The sequence below is a fragment of the Salmo salar genome, chromosome ssa05 (assembly GCF_905237065.1).
Source record: "Salmo salar chromosome ssa05, Ssal_v3.1, whole genome shotgun sequence".
In the NCBI taxonomy this organism is placed as follows: Eukaryota; Metazoa; Chordata; class Actinopteri; order Salmoniformes; family Salmonidae; genus Salmo; species Salmo salar.
The window spans coordinates 66,084,224-66,107,753 of NC_059446.1; the positions used below are offsets into that span (position 1 = coordinate 66,084,224).

A 23,530-nucleotide genomic window follows, 5' to 3' on the forward strand; every position below is an offset into this window, starting at 1 on the left:
GAACCCCAAAATACAAGCTTGTTTTATTCCAATGTTTGTAAACAAAGTAAATGTAAACACACACTGTATAGACTTAAAACATGGTTAAAACTATAATTTTGATATCATGGACGGTCAGTCCTTGCATCCATAGCTCTGTCTATTTGAGAGAGGTTACATTTCTCCAGCCCCATCCCTCAGCTTTTCACCGAAACAGGGGCAGGGAGATGGCTTTGTTATTGTTTCTATTGCTGATTGCTGCTTTAATGTGTGAAGATAAAAGATCAGCTCCAGTTTCTGGCTGGCGAGCATACGGACGTGTGTGTGTGTGTCTGTGTGCGTCTGTGTCTGGGTGCATGTGTGCATGTGTGCGTGCGTGCAACCTATTGCACTGCTCCAGGAATTCCTTGTTGCTCTGACAGGCAGCTCATCACTGCTCACAGCCGATGCACCGTTCTCTCTCCCTATCTTTCACTCTGTCACACCTCCGCCTTTCTCTCTCTCCCTCTCTAGCTCCTTCTCTCTCTCTCCCTCTCTATCTCCATCTCTCTCTCCTTCACTCTCTTGGAAATTCTTCCTGATCTGTAGTCTTTCACTTTCTTCATTTCATTGGTTTCTTGTCAGTGCTGTTGGTCTGTGTGTCTCTGTGTGTGGGTGGGTATGTGTGTATGTATGTGCGTGTGTGTGGTGTGTGTGTGTGTGTTCTCTCCCTAAAGCCACTTTGGGATACGATACGAGCTGTAGCAGGGCTTTAAACGCTAGACTGAGGCTCTCTCTGTCTTTCTTCAGATTTGATGAGAGGGAGAATGAAGATGAATGTCCTCTGATCAGGCAGCAGTGTACAGTTTACTGCCGCCGTGCGCCCAAAGGCACTGCAAAATGTCATTGTGTGTGTGTGTGCCTTTGTCTCTCAATGTGTGTCTTCATAAAGGTTTGTGTGTGTACGCCTGGGTGCCTATGTGTGTCTGCTAAGAGAGTATGCTAGTGCGTGTGTGTGTTTGTGTGTGAGACTGTTTGTCTCTGTGCCCTTGTTAAGGATGAGGCAGCAGCTCAGTGGGATGTACTGGCTTTTTTTCTCTCTTCTCGTTGGTGATATACCCAGGAATGACACGCAGGGGTGGTATGCTGTCACAGCGCCCACCTCCTACACACACACACACACACACACACACACACACACACACACACACACACACACACACACACACACACACACACTCTGTCTGGTCAGAGCCTGGCAGGCCCAGGAGAAGAGCTCATTAGCACAGACATGTCACGTGCGCTCTTTCAAACCAAAGCAGACCCACACACAAACCCACAACCACACACACACACACACACACACACACACACACACACACACACACACACACACACACACACACACACACACACACACACACACACACACACACACAGGCTCCAGGGCCCCCTCTCTCCAGCCCACCACTCAGGCAGGAGGAGAGCGGACCTGAGGTTTGCCCTGACCTCCCTTCCCTCCTCATCCACCTCCTCCTTCTCTTTCTCTATCCCTCCATACCTCTGTCCCTCTCTTTCTCTGTGAGTCACAATGCCATCCCACGCTGTGTGGGGAGAGAAGGGCTTCAGATGTATGAGAGTATTACAGAGCGTGGTGAGAATCTACCACAGTGCACTCTGTACTAGGAGTGTGTGTGTATGTGTGTGTGTGTGCATTCGTACGTGTGTATGTGTGTGTGTGTTTCTCTCACTCTCTACACGTCCTACAGGGCAGGGGTACAGTAGTAGCTGTCCTTGGTTTTTTAAATCGGTAACCATTCCTTTAGAACATGGAAATGAAGCTGTGTATTGTAATGTCCTTGGTTGATAACTGTGAGACAGTAGGATGGAGAATGACGACAGTGACACTTTCATTAGAAGAGGTAGCTGGTGAGCTCCAGAATGAGTTAGAGAGACCGGAGGAGGATGAGGAGAAGAGGAGGAGGAAAGAGGATTTCAGTGGTGGGGATTGTTTTAAGTCCTTCTAACTCTGCACACTACACATACAGGCACACACAAGCAAACACACACACACACACACACACACACACTGCCCAGGAGGAAAATGGAGGGAGGTGAGGGGGTGGGCAATTTACTCACCATGGAGGAAATAGATACAGAGGCCCTGGCCGTAACCATAGGAACACATTAGCCTGACACCTAGCACATCGAGGACGGCTTGTAAGTAACAACCTGTAAACAAACTCCAGCTAGAGTCAAACTGTTCCTCTTTTATTGAGTTAAGGTCAAATCATCTGCTGCTTTTCTAGCTTTCCAACATTTCTCATCTCAGACACAAACAAGATGAAAACAAACATTTTCTGGATGAATTCAGAACCAAAGAAAATGTATTGCTTTCGAAACTAAAGTGTTTATTTTTAACAGACAAACAGGTTTGTGTGTGTATGCGTGCATGTACGTATGTGCATGTGCGCGTGTCTGTGTGCATGTGTGTGTGTGTGTCCGTGCGTATTCGTGCTCCTATATTTTTGCCCACAACGATTTGCTAGCCCCTTATCAGAGCAGGTGTTTCTGCTTGAAGATGGATGTGTCTGGAGAAAATAAGAAAAGCCTGGTTACTTCTCCAACTCCCTCTCTCTCCATCTCCCTGCCTGTCTGTCAGTCTGATAGCTAAAGTAGAATAGCCGCCATTTGATCCCTACCAGTCAAAGGACCTTTTGAGCTTTTTCTTATCACACCCTCTGAAGTGAAGCATCCATCTTCCGAATTGAAATGTCTGCCTGACTGACCTGCACCTGAGAGCATACAGCCCCTCCACCTGATAGGTATTTATAGACAATAGGTCCATTCAGCCGGACTAATGGGAAGGTAAAGGCTGGAGCTGGGCTCACAGGTTATGTTAAAGGGATGTTGTTTAAAGGGATGTTGTGGTTTAAAGGGATGTGTTAGGTTGATGGTTAGAGGAGGTTCTGTTTTGTGTTGTAGAGGTTGGAGCTGGTAACTGTCAGGGTGTGGCATGGTGGGGCAGATGTTGGGGTAAATTCCATTTATATTCAGGAAATGAGTCAGGAAATGAATTCCAATTCCAATTTGGAAATGGAAAATAAATATTTATTTTCAATTAGGAGTTTTCCATTGTTTAATAGGAATTTCAATTCCTTTCCTGAACAGAAAAGCTATTCCAAACATGGTTGTTGACTACAGTATGTTGGTTAAAGTTATTAGGGGTATAGGACTAAGTAAGTTGGAACGGAAGCACATGGGGGTTAGAGGGGACAGGGGGTTAATGCCACCATTGACCTGGTAGGGGTTAAGGTTGGCAGCTGGAACTGAAGGATAGGGGGTTAGATAGGGTAGGGGGTAATGACACCAGAGGGTTGAGGATGGGAACTGAAGGATAGGGGGTTAGATAGGGTAGGGGGTTATGACACCAGAGGGTTGAGGATGTGAACTGAAGGATAGGGGGTTAGATAGGGTAGGGGGTAATGACACCAGAGGGTTGAGGATGGGAACTGAAGGATAGGGGGTTAGATAGGGTAGGGGGGTAATGACACCAGAGGGTTGAGGATGGGAACTGAAGGATAGGGGGTTAGATAGGGTAGGGGTTATGACATCAGAGGGTTGAGGATGGGAACTGAAGGATAGGGGGTTAGATAGGGTAGGGGGTAATGACATCAGAGGGTTGAGGATGGGAACTGAAGGATAGGGGGTTAGATAGGGTAGGGGGTAATGACATCAGAGGGTTGAGGATGGGAACTGAAGGATAGGGGGTTAGATAGGGTAGGGGGTAATGACACCAGAGGGTTGAGGATGGGAACTGAAGTGCATGGAGTATAATGTCACCACCAAACTGGTAGGGGTGTTGATGTGGTGCTGGGAGGTTTGAAGTTGGAACTGAAGACTAAGAATGTTAGATGGGGTTAGAGGGAATAGGCGGTAATGTCACCATAGACCGGGTAGGGCTTTTGATATAGTGCTGGGAGGACACCTGAGTTTAAGCTTCCTGGCCACAGAGGGAGAGGAGGGAGGGAGAGGGATCGATAGGATGGGATTGTATGAGTGCTGCTGTTCAAATATTTATCCAGAGCAGGATACTGAATGACTGACTGCAGGCACTGGATTATACCTGCTGGATGCAGCCTATAGCACTGTCTGACTGAACACCAAAAAAATGGAGAGAGAGATAGGGAATGAGAGAGCGAGAGAAAGAGGGAGGGAGAGAGGGTGAATGAGAGGGTAGGAAAAAGGGAAAGAGAAAGAGAAAGATATAGAGAAGAAGAAAAGACGAGAGATGGGGAAGAGAGAGAGAGAACGACGGAGAAGGACTAATTGTAATGTTGTCATGGCTTGCCAGAATGTTGTCTTAGTATCATTGACCTTTACGTCATTGATGAGAAAAGTGTGTTATTTACATGTGGTCGGGGTAATTACTTTTTTAAAGGAAAATATACAGGTTGTTCCCGCTGTCTATCCATCTCTTATTGTATTAATTTTCAATGATGTGTGCTCTCATATGCGGACAAAGATAATGTAGAACATCTAGCAAACTTTGCACATGAACTTTCATATGGTAAATCCCCCTCTCTCTCCCTCCTTATCTCTCTGTCACTTTCCTTTTATCCCCTACCACCCTCTCTCCTTCCTTATCTCCATCTCTCCTTCCCCCTCTCTCCCCCTCTCCCTCCCTCCTTATCTCTCTGTCACTTTCCTTTTTGCTCATCCCCTACCACCCTCTCTCCTTCCTTATCTCTATCTCTCCTTCCCCCTCTCTCCCCCTCTCTCTCCCTCCTTATCTCTCTGTCACTTTCCTTTTTGCTCATCCCCTACCACCCTCTCTCCTTCCTTATCTCTATCTCTCCTTCCCCCTCTCTCCCCCTCTCTCTCCCTCCTTATCTCTCTGTCACTTTCCTTTTATCCCCTACCACCCTCTCTCCTTCCTTATCTCTATCTCTCCTTCCCCCTCTCTCCCCCTCTCTCTCCCTTCTCCCTCCCTCTCACTCTCTCTTTCTACTTCCCTCTTGCTCTTTGTTTCCCTCTCTCTCTCTCTCTCTCTCTCTCTCTCTCTCTCTCTCTCTCTCTCTCTCTCTCTCTCTCTCTCTCTCTCTCTCTCTCTCTCTCTCTCTCTCTCTCTCTCTCTCTCTCTCTCTCTCTGTGTGTGTGTGTGTTATCTCCAGCCTGCAGTTGACTGCTTATGTCCTCTGGGTGTCAGCACTAGCCGTTTGATAGAGCTCAACCATACAGCTACTCAGCCCAGACACTAATCACACAAGACTTGTATGCACACACACACATACACTCGCAGCCACACACGCGCAGCCACACACTCACACACGCGCAGCCACAAACACACACGCGCAGCCACACACACACATGCGCAGCCACACAGACACACGTGCAGCCACACACACACACACACACACACACACACACACACACACACACACACACACACACACACACACACACACACACACACATATGCAGCCACACAGATGTGTACAGATAATACTCACAAGCCTATATAAATTCAGGGAAACTCATACCGTCATTATTATGCTCATATATAGATACACGACTATCAGTTATATTTATTATGCAGTCGTTGCCCCTTCATTCCTTCTCTCCTTCTCTCTCTCTCTCTCTCTCTCTCTCTCTCTCTCTCTCTCTCTCTCTCTCTCTCTCTCTCTCTCTCTCTCTCTCTCTCTCTCTCTCTCTCTCTCTCTCAAGATAGGGTTACATTAGCTGTATTGATTGTAGAGGGGTGATTTTCTTGGGGGTTGGAGAGTTTGCCTGGTATTGATGATTTCAGTTGGAGCGGGAACCTGATATGTAATGGAGATGCCAGTCCAGCCGTTACAGTGCTCCAAATGGGAGGGGAAGGTGACTTTCAGAAGAAGTTAACTATGAAAGATGGACACCCATGCATGCACGCACACACAAATACACGTACAGTACACACACTGTGAACTGTACTAAATATATTTTAATGAGTGTGCATGTGTGCTTGAGAGATAGGGGAAGGAGAAAGTACAGTATGAGATTTGGAAATATGTCGAGGGAGGACAGAAGAACAGACAATAAGAGAGAGGGAGGACAGAGGTGGAGAGGGAGTAGGGAGGAAAGAGGAGGAGAGAGAGGAGGAAGTTTTAGTGTGATGAAGGAGGGACTGAGACTGCAATGGGTTTAGATACACAGTGCTGGGTTAGGCTGTGCTGGGCTGTGCTGTAAAGCCCAACAATTGAAGTCCACTGAATTATTGAGAACATAATGAAATGTCCTTGAGGACAGAGAAAGAAAACTCTGCATGATTCTCTCCCGTCCTCTTCCACCCTGCCTGACTGGGATTATTGGACAAAAAAAGTTCATACTCTTCTGTTGTTTCTCTGAGATAATCTTATCTGCAAATTGAGTTTTTGTTCTCTCACTCTCTCTCTCTCTACCCACTCTCTCTCTTTCTCTCTCTTTCTCTGTCCAAAACGTTTATTTGACAGACACACTTCCCTCCACGGAAACAGCACTCTCTCATTCTCTCTGTATTCATAAGCTGCAGCATTTCATCCTAATAAGCCCAAAATGATTCATGGGGAAAAGGAGCTGAAGGTTATTTTGCTATAATTTCACCCTCTTCATTTGCCCCTAGGAGCAGTCAATGTGCCACAAAGCATCCATTTAAAATGGCATTGGGTGGAGTGGGTGGAGGGACTTTTTAGTGTGCATTTAAAATTGAGTGTGTGTATGAGAGGGAGGTACTGTACTTGTCATTGTTTGGGTGGATGCTTGACTTTGCTCTGACTGGTGGATAGGTTGTTGTGGTGCCGTGCTATTCAGCAGGGTTATTTATTGTTCTCCCATTGGATGTTTTGGTGGTTTACTGTTAGCGCTGCCTGGGATTGGTTGATGGAGATGGACTCAGGTCACAGAAACTTAAACAAATCCAATTTCACAGTCACAAGTAAACAATCTGGCCTCAGTCGGTCATCCTGGAGAAAACAAATGGGTATTGACTGTGGTCAGTGGTGCATGGTCAACAGCTAAATTCAGAAACAATATTGAGGCTTTTTTCCATTGAAAAATATTATTCTCTGTCCTTAGATTGTATGGATGGAATTCATTTAGAACTTGGATTACCTGGGTGTAAAGCATTTTAATGACACATTGCCCCTCTTCGCTTTTCTCTCACTTTCTCTCTCTCTATATATATATAAATATATATATATATCCTTCTCCTCTCAATTAACTGTTTCAAGTGCTCTGTGCACTTCAAGGCCCTCCCTTCCTTCTCACCCCACCCCGCCGGTTGCCCTGAGGAAACTGATTTGTGAGTAATTATAACTGTGTGTGTGGACGTCATCCAGCATCATGTTCTATTCATGCAGATTAATACATATTTGTGGGGGCCTGTGGGAGCTGAAAGGCATCTGTCTGCCCCATTAAACATTCATGAACTATAGGACATAGAGAAGACACACAGGCGGTGTCACAAATGCTACCCTATCCCCTATATAGTGCATTACTTTTGATCAGGGCCCTATGCACTATATAGGGAATAGGGTACCATTTGGGATGCAGACTTAAAGAAGAAGACCATTCAGCTGCTGCTATTTATTTGCTCCTCCTCCTCCTCTTCCTCATAACTGCAGCCACATCTTAATGGAGCACCCTCAAATGAGAATTGCTGGACAGGGATTCTGAAATGACAATGACATTTATCACTCCTGTACACCCTTATGTTTTAATTTAAAGGGATGTTTCGCACGAAAACAGTGGCTAACTGTGTGTGTGTGTGTGTGTGTGTGTGTGTGTGTGTGTGTGTGTGTGTGTGTGTGTGTGTGTGTGTGTGTGTGTGTGTGTGTGTGTGTGTGTGTGTGTGTGTGTGTGTGTGTGTGTGTGTGTGTGTGTCTGCCCCTACAGGTGGCTGGAGTGTGTGGGCGGAGTGGGCGGAGTGCAGCAGTGACTGTGGTGGTGGCGTTCAGACCCGGAGCCGTACCTGTCAATCTCCCCCAGAGGAGACATACCTGTGTGAGGGAGTAGTGGAGGAGGGAAGGCCCTGTAACCCTCAGCCCTGCAGTGGTGAGCTTGACAAAGACATTGCCCTGACCATGTGTGTGCGTACATGTGTGTGTGTATGTGTTTGTTTCTGTGTGTGTGTGTGTGTGTGTGTGTGTGTGTGTGTGTGTGTGTGTGTGTGTGTGTTGTTGTGTGTGTGTGTGTGTGTGTGTGTGTGTGTGTGTGTGTGTGTGTGTGTGTGTGTGTGTGTGTGTGTGTGTGTGTGTGTGTGCGCGCGTACATGTGTGTGTGTATGTGTTTGTTTCTGTGTGTGTGTGTGTGTGTGTGTGTGTGTGTGTGTGTGTGTGTGTGTGTGTGTGTGTGTGTGTGTGTGTGTGTGTGTGTGTGTGTGTGAGTGAGTGTGTGTGCATAAGTGATGTGCGGGTTGACTCATAACCTGCAGTCCCAGCAGGTATATCCCCACAGTTATATCAGCGGGATGGGCGTGTTTAGGTCATGACATATAGTGTGGATGAAGTGCAGGTGGGTGGCAGGAGAGTTGAATAAAGTGAAAACAATACCTTAACAAATCCATAAATGTATACTTGTGTAATTTTTATCAATAGGCTACATTTTTATTTTGTTATTTTCGACTATCTGACATTAGTGCCCAAGCCTAAGCTTTAGGGCCTAACCATACACGTGCCAAATAGTCTACACACCAATCAACAAATGTTTTTGGGAAAAAGCAGAAAAAGTTAATGTCGATCCACAGAGGCAAAAAGGTCAATGTCAGAGTTTTCTGTAATTCAATAAGAGAAAAGCTGCAAAAAAGGAATGGGATGGCCAGAAAAGTCATGTTTTGGGAAGATTTGGTGAAGTGGTAAAATAAGATGATAGCAGTGCTGGCGATGTTATGTGTGATGATTGCTATACAAATTCAACAGTCACAAGATGGGGACATCAAATAGGCCTATGGCACATCAAGGGAACTATAGCCTACTGTTCAGATGGGTTAAATGGAAACTGAAATCTGGACACTGACTCTAGGTCAATAACCTCTCACATAGCCTTGACATTAACTCCTGCAGAATTAAGCATTTCTTGCAGTAAAATGTTACACGAAATGCAGGAGAAATATGATTTCTTTCTTTGAGCATCTTGAGAGATTGTACAGTTAGATACCATCTGTAGAGGTGCAATCTTTTTCAGCATCACAAAACCTGATAGTATTTCAACTAGATAAAATATGCATCCAGCCAAACTGAAATTTTACCAGAAACATGTTGGGTTGTTTTCACAGCCCAACCTACCAAAATGTCGTAAATTATAAAGCAGGAACATATCTAAATCAGGCGAAAAGAAATCCTTTACCCCCTATCAAAAACAATATCCATCGTCTCTGACTATAGACTACAACGCATTTTCTATATTAGCCGGTTAGGGTCAGGTGCGGGCCTCAGATTTTCGCTTTATCACATACTGTCGGGTGTTGCAGATGGGTTATGAGCAAATCCGTGTGTGTGTGAACAAACAGCTGACCTGCGCACCTCTAGTGTGTATACGTGTGTCCCCGTCTCAATCTAAATATCTATGTCTGTTTCTCTTTGACTCTCTTTCTCTTTTGCTCTTCTTCTCTCACTCTCATTTCTCTGTTATTTCTCTCTGTACTTTTATTTTCTCTTGTCCTTTACTCCCTCCACTCTCTTCCGTCCAACAAGTCATTATTGTGATGTAAGGAGGCCATGTTGGAAAGGGGACTTTGATCGATGCTGTTATTTAGACATAGTCAACCTCTCAAGGCAAATACAAAAGCATAACTCTTAAGAAAGAGACTGAAGAATCCCTCACACTGCAATGTGCATATAATCCATTTTATAGAAGTAAGGAGGATGTGTGAATAGGGCTTCCAATAGCTCTGTATCACTCTTCCAGTCTTCAGAACTATAGATATTTTGATAGATTGTGATCAATGTCAGAATTCCATGTTCTTATTCCAAGTGTTTGAGCAATGACAATCACGGTTCCAAAGACAAAAAAGACAGCGAGACACACAGTAAATACACAAACACACCACACCTGGTTTTCCATTATAAAATTCCCAAGTTTGGCTGATGCTCTTCTGGGTGACCAATCACGTCACGGTTGTGTCCTAAAAACAAAATGCCATTGGTGGTTAAGTTGCTAACCCCTCCCCCCCCTGGCCTTGCCCCACCCCTCTAGGCAAAGGCCGTCATCTCTCTCGCAGCCAATCACTTCGCTCCGTGGACAGCCGCAAGCGCGATGGCGGCGGTGGCGAGGTAGACAAGACGCGGGGCGGTGGCGGCGGACAGCAGGCCCCACAGACAGGTAAGACAACAAGACGCAGAGGGAGCCCATGCATCAGTCTCTAACAGCCGCTTGGGTCACAGACCACACAGGACCACCTCCTACCATTATAGTCTTTCACTGCACCAAGGCTATAGCTAGCTATCCCTGAATCCCTCCCTCACATAGGCCTGTACATCCATCAAAATCTCCCAAACTCTTTCTTGCCTAAGTGCCACAGCACTAATTCCAACATGGACCCTGAATAAATCGGGTGAAACTGTTTGCTGTTTTGTTCTTTTGTGAGGTCATGAATGTAGCTGCTATACTGGAGATTGTGTCCTGTCTTGAAAAGTGGATAAGTCCTTCCTCTCTATGAATGATGCCTCCGCTGAGTTAGCGAATCAGGTCCCCCCTCTCCCCTGCTTCCCCATTGGACAGCCATGACTGACCAACTTTTCCCATTGGTCAGACTAGGCTTGACTGACTGACCGGGTCTACTAAATGTTTTGGGCAGTCATGGCAGCCAGGGAAAGGATTGACATATCCAGTAGCCAATCACATTGCCTTCCCCTGTATGTCAAGTCAATGTTAAGGATATGGAATCAGAGCCCAGAGAGCCTGGCAGCACAGAATCTCCTCTACGCCAAACCATGCCACACCCCTTCCTATTTTGGCCAATGGGAGGCTGTTCCTGCATGATAATTAGTTTCGGCCATTCTCCTCCCCCCTCCACCCTGGATCATCCCTTCCCTTCCCTCCCTTCCCCTCAGTGGACCAGGCTGTGTCAGGTGAGGAGTGGTCGTCGTGGAGTGTGTGTTCGGCCACGTGCGGTGAGGGCTGGCAGAGCCGCACGCGTTTCTGTGTCTCCTCCTCCTACAGCACCCAGTGCAGCGGCACGCTCCGAGAGCAGAGGCCCTGCAACAACTCTGCCGTCTGTCCAGGTAAGCTGAGCCCCCCCCCCTCCCCTGGCTGCCTCCTTGCTGCCCCTCGTCTCCAGCCCTCACCTGGCTCCGCTCACACATACAAGCCCTCCTCTCTCTCCCTGAATATCCCTACTCCTTCTTCCCACTGAACAACTCCATGGCCTGGATGTCTATAGCCCTATACAAAGCCTCTTTAGAAGCCTCTGCCTTAGAGAGATGGGCATGGGGCTTACCTGCCGCGCAGCAGAATAGGTATTCTGATGCCCAACTTCCTGGTGCTGTCTTTACCCAACCTCTCTGTGCAATGCATCCTGGAGCTTCTCTTACGTAACAGACAGTAACGCTCCAGACCAGGACATTAACATGGAACTATGCAGGTGAATACATTAAACACTGAAATAAGGTCAGAGTAGTCTACACAGGAGAACCACGCAGGCACTGAGAGAAGGATGTTTGTGACTGCATTATGGCAACAGGCTGGTTTGTACCATAGAGTGTTGGATGTTTATGTGTTTTGGAGTTGATGTTGTTGTTGTTGTTGTTGTTGTCGTGGTGAAGGTCTGTGTGGTTCTCTCTATAAATCATACCCTAGCCGCTCTGATTGCAGTGCACGGGACTTGGGACGAGTGGTCGCCATGGAGCTTGTGTTCGTCAACCTGCGGCCGTGGTTACCGGGATCGCACCCGAAGCTGCAAGCCCCCTCAGTTTGGGGGAGACCCCTGTATGGGGCCGGAGAAACAGACCAAGTTCTGCAACATCGCTGTCTGCCCAGGTGACACAGATTTCTTACTGGATTCTTACTCGTCTGTGTCCAAAATGGCACCCTGCAGTATTCCCTATAGAGTGCACTACTTTTGACAACTTCAGTCATCATGGCAGTCACGTCTACACTTAATTACAGAGACAAATTATCCCTGAGAAGGTCATGTGAAAAGGTTCTTGTTTATGTATGAGGGATGAATAAAAGCCTGTACAATGTGTGTACGTTGCATTATGCACACAGAGACGTAGACAAACTAATACATGTACAGAAGTAACCTTGATCTCTCTCTGTCTGTCTCTCTGTCTGTCTCTCTCTCTCTCTGTCTCTCTCTCTCTCTCTCTCTCTCTCTCTCTCTCTCTCTCTCTCTCTCTCTCTCTCTCTCTCTGTCTCTCTCTCTCTCTGTCTCTCTCCCTCTTCTTGTCTCCCAAAACACCTCTCCCTCTCTGCTCTCTGTCTCTCTCTCTCTCTTTCTCTGTCTCTCTCTCTCTCTCTCTCTCTGTCTCTCTCCCTCTTCTTGTCTCCCATGCACCTCTCCCTCTCTGCTCTCTCTCTCTCTCTTTCTCTGTCTCTCTCTCTCTCTGTTTCTCTCTGTCTCTCTCTCTCCCTCTTCTTGTCTCCCATACCCCTCTCCCTCTCTGCTCTCTCTCTCTCTGTCTCTCTCTCTCTCTCTCTCTGTTTCTCTCTGTCTCTTTCTCTCCCTCTTCTTGTCTCCCATTCCCCTCTCCGCTCTATCTCTCTCTCTGCTGTCCCAGTTGATGGAGTGTGGAATGAGTGGGCTAATTGGGGTTCATGCTCTGCGTCCTGCTCCAACGGGACCATGCAGCGGATCAGGGAGTGTAACGGACCTTCGTACGGAGGATCAGAGTGTCGCGGGGAGTGGATAGAGACCAGAGACTGCTTCCTACGGGAGTGCCCAGGTAACATCTGCTGTCAAAACTCTGTGTAGAAGTTGCCCACAGGTACAGATCTAGGGTCAGTTTACTATCCGCCTATCCTGATCTTAACCATTAGAGCTGTGTTCTGTATGTTAGTGGAGGGGAAGTGGCATCCTTGGACGTCGTGGGTGGGCTGCACCAAGACATGTGGCGGGGGGAGCCAACAGAGACAGAGGATTTGCTATGGGCCCTTCTTTGGGGGTGAAAATTGTCCTGGAGATCGAGAGGAGGTGCGACGCTGCAATGAGAAGAGGTGTCCAGGTGAGTAGTCGAAAAACAGTCATGGAAAGGTGTGCAAGGTGTGCTCTTAATCAATCAATCAATCAAATGTATTTATAAAGCCCTTTTTACATCAGCTGATGTTACAAACTGCTTCTACAGAAACCCATCCTAAAACCCCAAAGTCAGGCAATGCAGATGTAGAAGCATGGTGGCTAGGAAAAACTCCCTTGAAAGGCAGGAACCTAGGAAGAAAGCTAGAGAGGAACTAGGCTCTGAGGGGTGGCCAGTCCTCTTCTGGCTGTGGCAGGTGGAGATTATAAGAGTACATGGCCATTAAGGCCAGATTGTTCTGCAAGATGTTCAAACGTTCATAGATAACCAGCAAGGGTCAAATTAATAATAATCACAGTGGTTGTAGAGGATGCAACAGGTCAGCAGGTCAGAGTAAATGTCATTTGGCTTTTCATAGCCGAGCATTCAGAGTTCGAGACAGCAGGTGCGGTAGAGAGGGAGAGCGAGAGGGAGGGAGCGATAGAAAACCCATGGCAGCTAAAGACTTAGAATAATAGCACTCATCTCCTTCAGAGATGCAATCTGCAATCTGTCATTTTATTATACTGTACGTCCTGTATCTCATATTTACTTTCCAAATCTATGAATATCTTCCTCTTTTGTCAAAATTGAACATATTTGGGTTGTTCCATGAAATGAATGCCTTTTGCGTCCCTTTTGATAGTTTAAGTAGAAGTTGTGCACCAATATTGCCATTAAAAAACCTGCTATATTAAAGCTGGAATCCTGAGTTGCTAACATCCATTTTTAGACTTATAAATGAATGATACAGTATAAACCCATTGATTCTTGAAGAATATAGCTTACAAATGCCTCATGAGCTTAGTTCAACTCTCATACCCCATCAGAACCCAAAATAGAAGCATGTTTTACTATATCGTTTGGAAACATTGTAAATGTAAGCAAACACAGTATAGCCTCAAAACATGGTTAAAAGTATCATTTTGATATTATGAATGATCAGTCCTTGCATTCATAGCTCTGTTATTGAATTTGAGAGTGGTTACATTTCTCCAGGCCCATCACTCAGCTTTTTACCAGAACACAGGCAGGGTGACAGCTTTGTTATTGTTTCAATTAAGGATTCTAGCTTTAAATTAAGTGCCCTTTAATGTAGACCAGATGGAGAATTCAGTAAATCTGATTTTGAATATGAAAAAGGCTTGCTAAAATACAAAAATGCAGCATTTTGACACGTCCTCTGTCAACCTTCCGTCTTCCGTTATATTGTATGTAATTTTGCTGGACCCCAGGAAGAGAAGCCTTGGCAGCAGCTAATAGAAATCCATAACAAATACAAATACAATCCCTGTGTCACTTCTAGGAAGATTTCAACCCACTTAACCTCTTGGGGCTATGTGTGACGCTAGCGTGCCACCCGTGGTGCACCCTATCAACAGCAGGTGCATTTCAAGAGCGGCAAATTTGAAACCAAATAAATGTCAAAATTCAAATTTTTCAAACATACAACTATCTTACACCCTTTGAAAGATAAACATCTCCTTAACACCAAAATGTCTCCAAGTTTCACCATCATTGTAAAGACCTAGTTATTTTGTTGCTTTGACAAAGTAATTTCTGAAGATTATTATTTATTTCATGGGATTAGTGTCCCTCATTTTATGGTCAACCCTGTTATATGAACTGAACTTTCATTTTAATTTAGTGAAACTAATCACTAATTTAGTGAAACTATTCCAAACAATTTTTTCAATAGAAACAATGATCTTCTTATAATCAAATCATAGTGTAAAAGATGGTGAGCTGTTTTAACTATTTTTGGCATTTTTCTGGTGTTTTGTGGCAGAAAACTGAATGGGTCGAGGTTAACACGTCAACCCTGATACCCATAGATAGTGTCGTAGCGTTGACTATCATAAAATGTGAAGACTTACATTATCAAATAAATTCTCTATGTGTAATTATTCCTTACGTGATTAAACTAATCATCTAACTTTAATTAACTAGGAAGTCGGGGCACCACGGGAAAATAATTAAAAGTATTTATTTCCCTAATATTTTCATATCTTATTGATTACAGTCACTTATTAATGTATTATAACCTCATCAGTCTCATTACTGAATGTCGCAAACACTGGGATATCTGCACGAACCGTAGCACAAATTATGAATCAGCGATATACAAATTGGCTTAATTATTTATTTACTAACTAATCAATTGAATCAATCACAGAATTACATAAACACACACACAATAGGTCATACATTGGTTACTGACATGATAGAAAAATCCCTAGTGGGCTAAGCCGATGTGACGGCTTGGTAGACAAAGGAAAGGGGTGGGGACAGTTCAAGAGCGGGAAACTCAGAGTGCATTCACTACATACATACAGTTGAATACTTCAACATTCTCAAAAATAGAAATATTGTTTATTTCTCCAATTTTGGGGATTAGGAGTTTTGGCAAGAATAATGTCTTTGTTCTCCATAGGCTCTCTCCCTCAATAGTCCATGGCAGTGAAGAGAGTTTCTACCAGGAATTTATGACTGTTGTAAAACCTGGGGTGGGAGAGAGAGTAAGAGAGGGTGAAGCCATGATATACACCCAAAAGGGCCACGTTGTGACAATGGACAGGCTAGAATCTTTTTTTGTGAAGCTTGCATTTAATTGCCACTCCCTGTTGCACCCAACAAGCTTCCATTCCTCCTGTCACAAGGGGATTCATGGCTGATTTAAGAGGAAACCCTGTTACTTTATTTGGCACTTACTAGTCTTTACTTTATTTAACCTCTTGAGATGGGAAACTGTGACCAAATGCCCTTTATGACAGAATGTACACATGTTGTGAAATTAAACGAAGTTACACTTCTGAAAAGGCACTGAATCTGTGGAACGACCCATTTGACACTCAGATTGGTATAATACTGACGTTTGCTCTGATTGGTTTTGGTGTAGAGCCTCATGAGATCTGTGCAGAAGAGAACTTCTCCAACGTAGTGTGGAAAATGACTCCAGCAGGGGACACAGCGGCCGTACGCTGCCCTCCCAATGCCAATGGTGAGCTACCCCCTGAGACATAAAGTGCATTCGGAAAGTATTCAGACCCCTTGACTTTCTCACATTTGGTTACATTACAGCCTATTTCTAAAATGTATTAGAAAAAAATCCCTCATCAGTCGACGCACAATACCCCATAATGAAAAAGCTAGATGTTTGCAAAAACAACAACAACTGAAATATACATTTACATAAGTATTTAGACCCAATACTCAGTACTTTGTTGAAGCACCTATGGCATTGACTACAGCCTCGAGTCTTCTTGGGAATGACAATATAAGCTTGGCACACCTGTATTTGTCGAATTTCTCCCATACTTCTCTACATATTCTCTCAAGCTCTGTCAGGTTGGATGGGGAGCATTGCTGCAAAGCTATTTTCAGGTCACTCCAGAGATGTTTGATCGGGTTCAAGTCCGGGCTCTGGCTGGGCCACTAAAGGACATTCAGAGACTTGTCCCGAAGCTACTCCTGTGTTGTCACTGCTGTGTGCTTAAGGTCATTGTCCTGTTGGAAGGTGAACCTTCACCCCAATCTGACGTGTTGAGCATGTGGAGCAGGTTTTCATCAAGGATCTCTCTGTACTTTGCTCTGTTCATCTTTCCTTCAATCCTGACTAGTCTCCCAGTCCCTGCCTCTGAAAGACATCTCCACAGCATGATGTTGCCACCACCATGCTTTACTGTAGGGATTGTGCCAGGTTTCCTCCAGAAGTGATGCTTGGCATTCAGACCAAAGCTTTATAGGTACTGTTTGGGAAACTCCATGTGGGCTGTCATGTGCCTTTTACTGAGGAGTAGATTCTCTCTGGAAACTCTACCATAAAGACCTGATTGGTGGAGTTCTGCAGAGATGTTTGGCCTTCTGGAAGTTTCTCCCAATTCCACAGAGGAACTCTGGAGCTCTGTCAGAGTGACCATTGGGTTCTTTGTCAACTCTCTGACCAAGGCCTTTCTCCCCTGATTGCTCAGTTTGGACGGGCGGCCAGCTCTAGGAAGAGTCTTGGTGGTTCCAAACTTATTCCATTTAAGAATGATGGAGGCCACTGTGTTCTTGTTGACCTTCAATGCTGCAGAAATGTATGTGCCTCCACACAATCCTGTCTCGGGGCTCCACGGACAATTCCTTTGACCTCATGGGTTGGTTTTTGCTCTGACATCCACTGTCAACTGTAGGACCTTATACAGACAGGTGTGTGCCTTTCCAAATAATGTCCAATAAATTCAATCTACCACAAGTGGACTCCAATGAAGTTGTAGAAACATCTTAAGGATGATCAATGAAAATATAATTAATCTGAGCTCAATTTCAAGTCTCATAGAAAAGGGTCTGAATACTTACTATATGTAAATAAGGTATTTCTGTTGTTTTTTTTATATACATTTGCAAAACATTCTAAAAACATGTTTTTGCTTTGTCATTATGCGTTAATTTGTGTAGATTGATGAGGAAAAAAAAGGTTGAATGAATTTTAGAACAAGGCTGTAACTTAACAAAATGTGAAAAAAGTTAACTGGTCTGAATACTTTCCCGAATACACGGCTCTAGTGAGATTAACTCCCCAGTCTGTGTCCCCATCCAGGGCTGATCCTGAGGCGGTGCACCCTGGATGATGAGGGAATAGCCTACTGGGAGAACCCCACTTATATGAAGTGTATCTCCAACGACTACCGCAGCATCCAAACACTGGTGAGTACCAGAGAGATGATCAACGATTGAAAATGTACTCCTGTCCATCCGAAAACAGAAGCTACAAAGTACCCATAAGATGCCATTTGAGATATGTTGCCTGCTCAGTTCAATACATCTCACTGGGCACAGATGTCAATTCAACGTCTTTTCCACTTTGGTGCAACGTAATTTCATTGAAATGACATAGAAACAATGTTGATTCAACCCGTGTGTGACCAGTGGGGTGTTACTAACAAACCATAAATGGTCAAGACCAAATTAAGAAGACAGACAGGAAATGTATGTTAGTGATCAGAAGATCACCTCTATTCAATGGTGATATTTTCTGAGTTCTTCACTCATACCTTTCCTCCCCAGACTCGGGAACACCTGTCCAAAGCCCAGCGAGGGCTTGTGGGGGATGGAGTTTCAGAGGTGATGACCAAGCTCAGGGTGACGTCCAGCGATGGGACCAGCTACAGTGGAGACCTGCTGGCCATAGTGGACGTACTGAAGAACATGACAGAGATCTTCAGAAGGGCCTACAACAGCCCCAGCAATGCAGACATGAGAGTAAGAGGAGGGAGCGTTTGTTTGGATTGGAAGTCATTAGATCATTAGGTTTGGGTCAGGGCTACATTTAGAATTGACTGGTGTTAAATAAATGGCTGGTGTGAATGTTTGTAGTAGGTCAATTGATGGCCAATGTTGTAGAGCAATCTCTCATGGCCTCATCGCTCCCTTTCTCTTCCTTCTCTACTGGATCACAGAACTTTGTCCAGTCAGTCAGTAACCTGCTGATGGAGGAGAACAGAGAGAGATGGGAAGAAGCACAACTGGTGAGTTGGTCTCTTTCTCTTTTTCTCACAGACTCACTGGCGCTTCTTTATGCACACACATGAGCTAGCATGCATGGTCACAGTTTGTGCTCCTTCTTGATGTGTGTCGGCCATGTGTTGTACAAAGATAATTTCAATGACTATTTTCTGGTGCCTTTGTGTCTAGCCGTTGGCATCATAATGACATCATGCCAGTCTCCTGGGAGATATATGGATGGTGTGTGATGCATTTGAACAGTGGGTGTCTGTTTGGTGTTCGCTCCATGAGTCATCAGACCTCTTGTCTCCTCTCTCGCTCTCTCTCTCTCTCTCTCTTTCTCTCTCTCTCTCTCATCTCTCTCCTCTCTCTCTCTCTTTCTCTCTGTCTTCCCCTTGTCTTTCTCAGTTGGGTCCTAACATCAAGGAGCTGTTCCGGTTGGTGGAAGACTTTGTGGACGTCTACGGTCTTAGGATGAAAGACTTCCAGGACATGGTCGAGGTCACGGATAACTTAGGTAAGCTTTTTCCTTTGACCTTTGTCTCTTTGGCTGTGTCTGAAAATATTGCTTCCTCTGTCCTTGTGTCCACAATTCTTCTCAAATTGCATGTCCTGAATTCCTCCAAAGCTCATTGGAGGAGGAGGTCCGAGGGAGGGACTTTGGATCCTCTTCTTCAATGCTCTTTGACAGGAATTGTGGAAACAAGGACGGAGAAAGCAAGGATTCGATGGCTTGTAATGTTTTCAGACAGCTGAGCCTTAGTTCGTTCAATGTGGACTTTTCCTATTGAGCTATGTGTTTTTCTCCTAGTTAATACTAGGTCTTTAGGCCATGGTGGAAAAGCAGGCATAGCCACATTGGCAGTATTCCGGAGCTGTATAATCTGAATTGGATATGCACCCAGCCAGGACACTAGGGGATCTCATCTGTTAGCGTTGTGTCTGGTGTGTGTGGATCTCACTGGTTCAGTCAGTTCAGTCTCTCTATGTCTTTTGGAATCAGAACAAAGGGTGTGAGCAAGGAGGTCTAAATATTGCCATTCCCCCTGGGTACCACCCACAGACCAAACAGGGCTATAGAACAGACATCCTGGGCTGTTCCCACTGGGCACACACTGGTTGAATCAACGTTGTTTCCACATCATTTCAACCAACGTGGAATATACGTTGAATTGACGTATGTGCCCAGTGGGTTGTGTCTCAGTTCCAGACCAGTGACTGTGAACTTCTGCTTACACATGGACACACACATACACGCACGCGGGCACACACACATACACACGAACACAGTGACTGTGATCTCCTCTGTTTCACGCAGCATATAATATTTATAAAACTAACAGCATCACACCGGCAGGTGCTTGGCTTCTTGCTGACCTGCAGATAAACATGGCACAGTGTGTACAGGGAGGCCTGTAGCTGGCGTGTCTGGGGAGTGTGTGGAGGAGTGGAGGGGCCAGCCGTAAGGTGCTGTTTCTAGCTCTGCCCAGCCCGCTGCCCGCCTCGCTGTCTGCACTGCAGCCGAACCTCCACCCACACCCACCGCCACACCGCTCCTAGTTACTGACCTCACACTCCCTGAGTCCCACACACCTCACACACAGAGAGATTGAGAGAGAGAGAGAGAGATGGGTGGGTGGGTGGACGGAGAAAGATAAGGAAAATAAACAAGTTAGTAATTACTGTATTTAGATAGCTATAATTTAAATGTGTACACAGTGAGAAAGAAGAGGCTGGCCAAACAAATGGCTAACACACATTATAAACTGGGTGGTTCGAGCCCTGAATGCTAATTGGCTGACAGCTGTGGTATATCAGACCGTATACTGTACCACGGGTATGATAAAACATGTATTTTTACTGCTCTAAATATGTTGGTAACCAGTTTATAATAGCTATAAGGCACCCCGGCTAAGGGCTGTGTCCAGGCATTCCACGTTGTGTCGTACATAAGAACAGACCTTAGCCGTAGTATATTGGCCATATACCACACCCCCTCGGGCCTTATTGCTTAAGTAAGTCATGAGTCAGGAGTTTATATAGTGAATAAAATATAGCTCTCTCTCTCTCCAGTTCTGTCCATCCACAAGCGTCCGGTGGCGGGTAATGCAGACATCAGCTTCCCTATGAAGGGCTGGAAGGGGATGATGGACTGGGCCCGCAGCTCTGAGGACAGAGTTACTGTCTCCAAGAACATCCTCTCCACAGGAAAGCCAGGTGAGAGCACACACACAAAACACACACACAGACACACACACAGACACGCACCTAAACAAAACATTCATACAACATTTGCATATGGAATTGCACTTGACATTTGAGAGCCTCCAGACTCGCAGCTGTGTGGAGACGTGGGGTTCCTCAGTCTCAGCCAATGGGATAGTTTGGCTCTCTCTGTGACATAGATCATTACCACGGCTACCATGCTAATGAGCCAGTCACTTGCTAATCAGAAGTCAACAGGAGCCAATCAGGGGCAATTAAGGCTAATCTCCTCCCCCACTGGTAGAAGTGTCTCCATGGCGGCAACAGCACATCAACAGTCACTCATGCCTCTCACCTGCTGCTCCATACTGGGCATGGCTCACAGGGGGCCAAAATGGCTCCCCAGTTGCAGTGATTGAAATGTTTTTCCTCAGCCGCCTCTCTGAAACTATCAGAGCATTAAAGATGGGGGACTTGCATCGGAATACATTTGACACACACACACACACGCACACGCACACACAGACACAATAGTGCGTTGTATAATTGTTAAATATCCCCGTTTGTTGCCTCTCTACTGCTGTGATCATTCTGGCGAACATATTGGCAAGCAGGCCCATGATATGAAGGGGTGTGCAAGATACTTTATGTCACACACACACACACAGACATGCATGCATACACAAACTTTCCCTCTCTCTCGCTCGGTTCCTCCCTGATGCCCATGGGATCTCAGCTGCCTGGCCTGGAGCAGTATACTGTAGTACCCTCTGCATGCTGCCTGGCATACTTCTGTGCCCTCTCAGCACACATCCATACTGCCAGCCTGCCAGACACAGCGTGTTGGAGCGTGAGAGAGAGCTGAGGTTCTTTAGATAGAGGAACAGATGGACTTTGTGGGTTTCTGTCTGTGACACTGCAGCAGGAGACAGCTTCAGGCCCTGTCCTTCTCTTCTGGCCTTCCGCCCAGCAGTTTAGTCTAGCTGTGACACAGGTTGGACTAAAACTCATATTTTTCTGGGGTTTTCTGGGTGTATTTTTTGTCTATTTTGCCAGTGCAGTCTGCCATCACGGCATGCCATGCCCAACCATGCTACCATGGCAACCATTTTTGACGCATGAAATACATTGTTGTGTGACAGTGGAAAACGTTTCAATGTCATCTGGCCTTTTGCATTTGGCTGTGTGTGTGTGTGTGTGTGTGTGTGTGTGTGTGTTTTGAAGTGCATGTATGTGTAAACATGTTTATTCGGTCTGTTTAAATGGCTATTTAGTGATTACGAGTAAGTCTGTATGTAAGTGTGTTTGTGTGTGAGTGATGATGCCGTGTGAGTGTCTGTTTATAGATGGGTAGTTATGTAGGCCAGCTGCAGAGGTACAGAGCCAAGAAGACGGGAGAGAGACTGGCTGACCTGTATTCTCTCTCCTGCTGTCCTTCAGCACAGACCACTAAGACTAGAGCTGCAGGTCATCACACACACATACACACACCACTGACACACTAACACAAACACATGTCACTCCTCCATCTCTCCCCCTCTCTCTTTTTTATTGGATTCTGACTGACCTGTGCCTCTCGCTCTATCTCTCTCTCTCCCCCTCACTCTCTCTCTCTCTCTCTCTCCCTCTCTCTCTTTCAATTCAATTTCAATTTAAGGGGCTTTCTCTCTCTCTCTTTCTGTCTCTCTCTCCCTATCTCTCTCTCTCCCTCTCCATCTCATTTGTGTCTATTCGTGTGTGTGTGTTGGTCTGTGTCTGAACGGTGGGCACATGTCTGTGTTGTACTCCAGATGCAGATGACTTGTCAGCGTTTGTCACCGGGATCGTTCTCTACAGAAACCTGGGCAGCATCCTATCTCTACAGAGGTGAGAGTGTTTACTGACATCTCTACTTACAATGCTTTCTCCAGGGATGTGTCAAAAAAGTGTACTATAAAGGGAATGGGGTGCCATTTGGAATGCAGCCCAGCACAGAACGCATCCCAGAACCTCTTTTGATTGGTGGCTAATGGGCTTTGAATGCTACCACGTAGTTCCTTAGTCTCTTGTCTGTGTAAAATGATGTCTGAAGGAGCTAGAATGAATAACATTTCAGAGAACTGCTTTATGCTAAGCACATGTATTCAAACTGCATGTGCATTTGTGAGCTACAGCTTTCTCTCGTCCAGTGAGGAGTGTTCTCTCCATTATGTCAATGTTATGTGCATGTATAATGAGATGGAGGAACACAGGCTAGCGTGGCGGAATCACACTCAATCTTCCCACATACTTCATTCACTGCAAATTCATGAGTCTTTTAGCCCTTTCCTGCAGTCAAATGACCTAGTGGCCTCATAGGTGGAATGTTATTAATATCTTTCACAATTTCATAATTAATAAACGTTATTTAAAAAACACACCGAAAATCCAGTGTTTCTATGTCAAACGGTTTTGTTATATTTCAGTCTTCTGTTATGTATATAAAGTGTAATATTGGGATGCAAACTCAAAGTTGAATACATGTCAACTCTTTATCTGATATGGTACAGGTGTCTCTTTTAAAGCCCATAAGTGAGGTGTATACTTTTGTTTCAAAGTAGGTTTGTTTAACACTACCAAGAAACAGCCTGTGTGACCCTGATTTAGCCCACTGCAGTAAAAGGTTTTGTAAC

General features: G+C 45.4%; 1 protein-coding gene across 6 annotated transcripts in view; it reads left to right on the forward strand.

Annotated features, from left to right (window-relative positions):
- LOC106605503 (adhesion G protein-coupled receptor B1) overlaps positions 1–23,530 on the forward strand; it is a 95,026-nt gene that overhangs the window by 38,029 nt on the left and 33,467 nt on the right. For 4 of the 6 annotated variants that reach the window (XM_014201234.2, XM_014201235.2, XM_014201231.2 and 1 more), the window contains exons 4-16: positions 7,870–8,028; positions 10,168–10,293; positions 11,025–11,195; positions 11,770–11,949; positions 12,693–12,857; positions 12,972–13,136; positions 16,087–16,188; positions 17,770–17,876; positions 18,237–18,431; positions 18,629–18,697; positions 19,083–19,191; positions 20,748–20,891; positions 22,670–22,745. In XM_014201234.2, the coding sequence (XP_014056709.1) occupies positions 7,870–8,028; positions 10,168–10,293; positions 11,025–11,195; positions 11,770–11,949; positions 12,693–12,857; positions 12,972–13,136; positions 16,087–16,188; positions 17,770–17,876; positions 18,237–18,431; positions 18,629–18,697; positions 19,083–19,191; positions 20,748–20,891; positions 22,670–22,745 (1,768 nt within the window). The remainder of the gene's footprint in view (positions 1–7,869; positions 8,029–10,167; positions 10,294–11,024; positions 11,196–11,769; positions 11,950–12,692; positions 12,858–12,971; positions 13,137–16,086; positions 16,189–17,769; positions 17,877–18,236; positions 18,432–18,628; positions 18,698–19,082; positions 19,192–20,747; positions 20,892–22,669; positions 22,746–23,530) is intronic. The other 2 variants (XM_014201238.2, XM_014201232.2) reach the window with 1 other exon arrangement.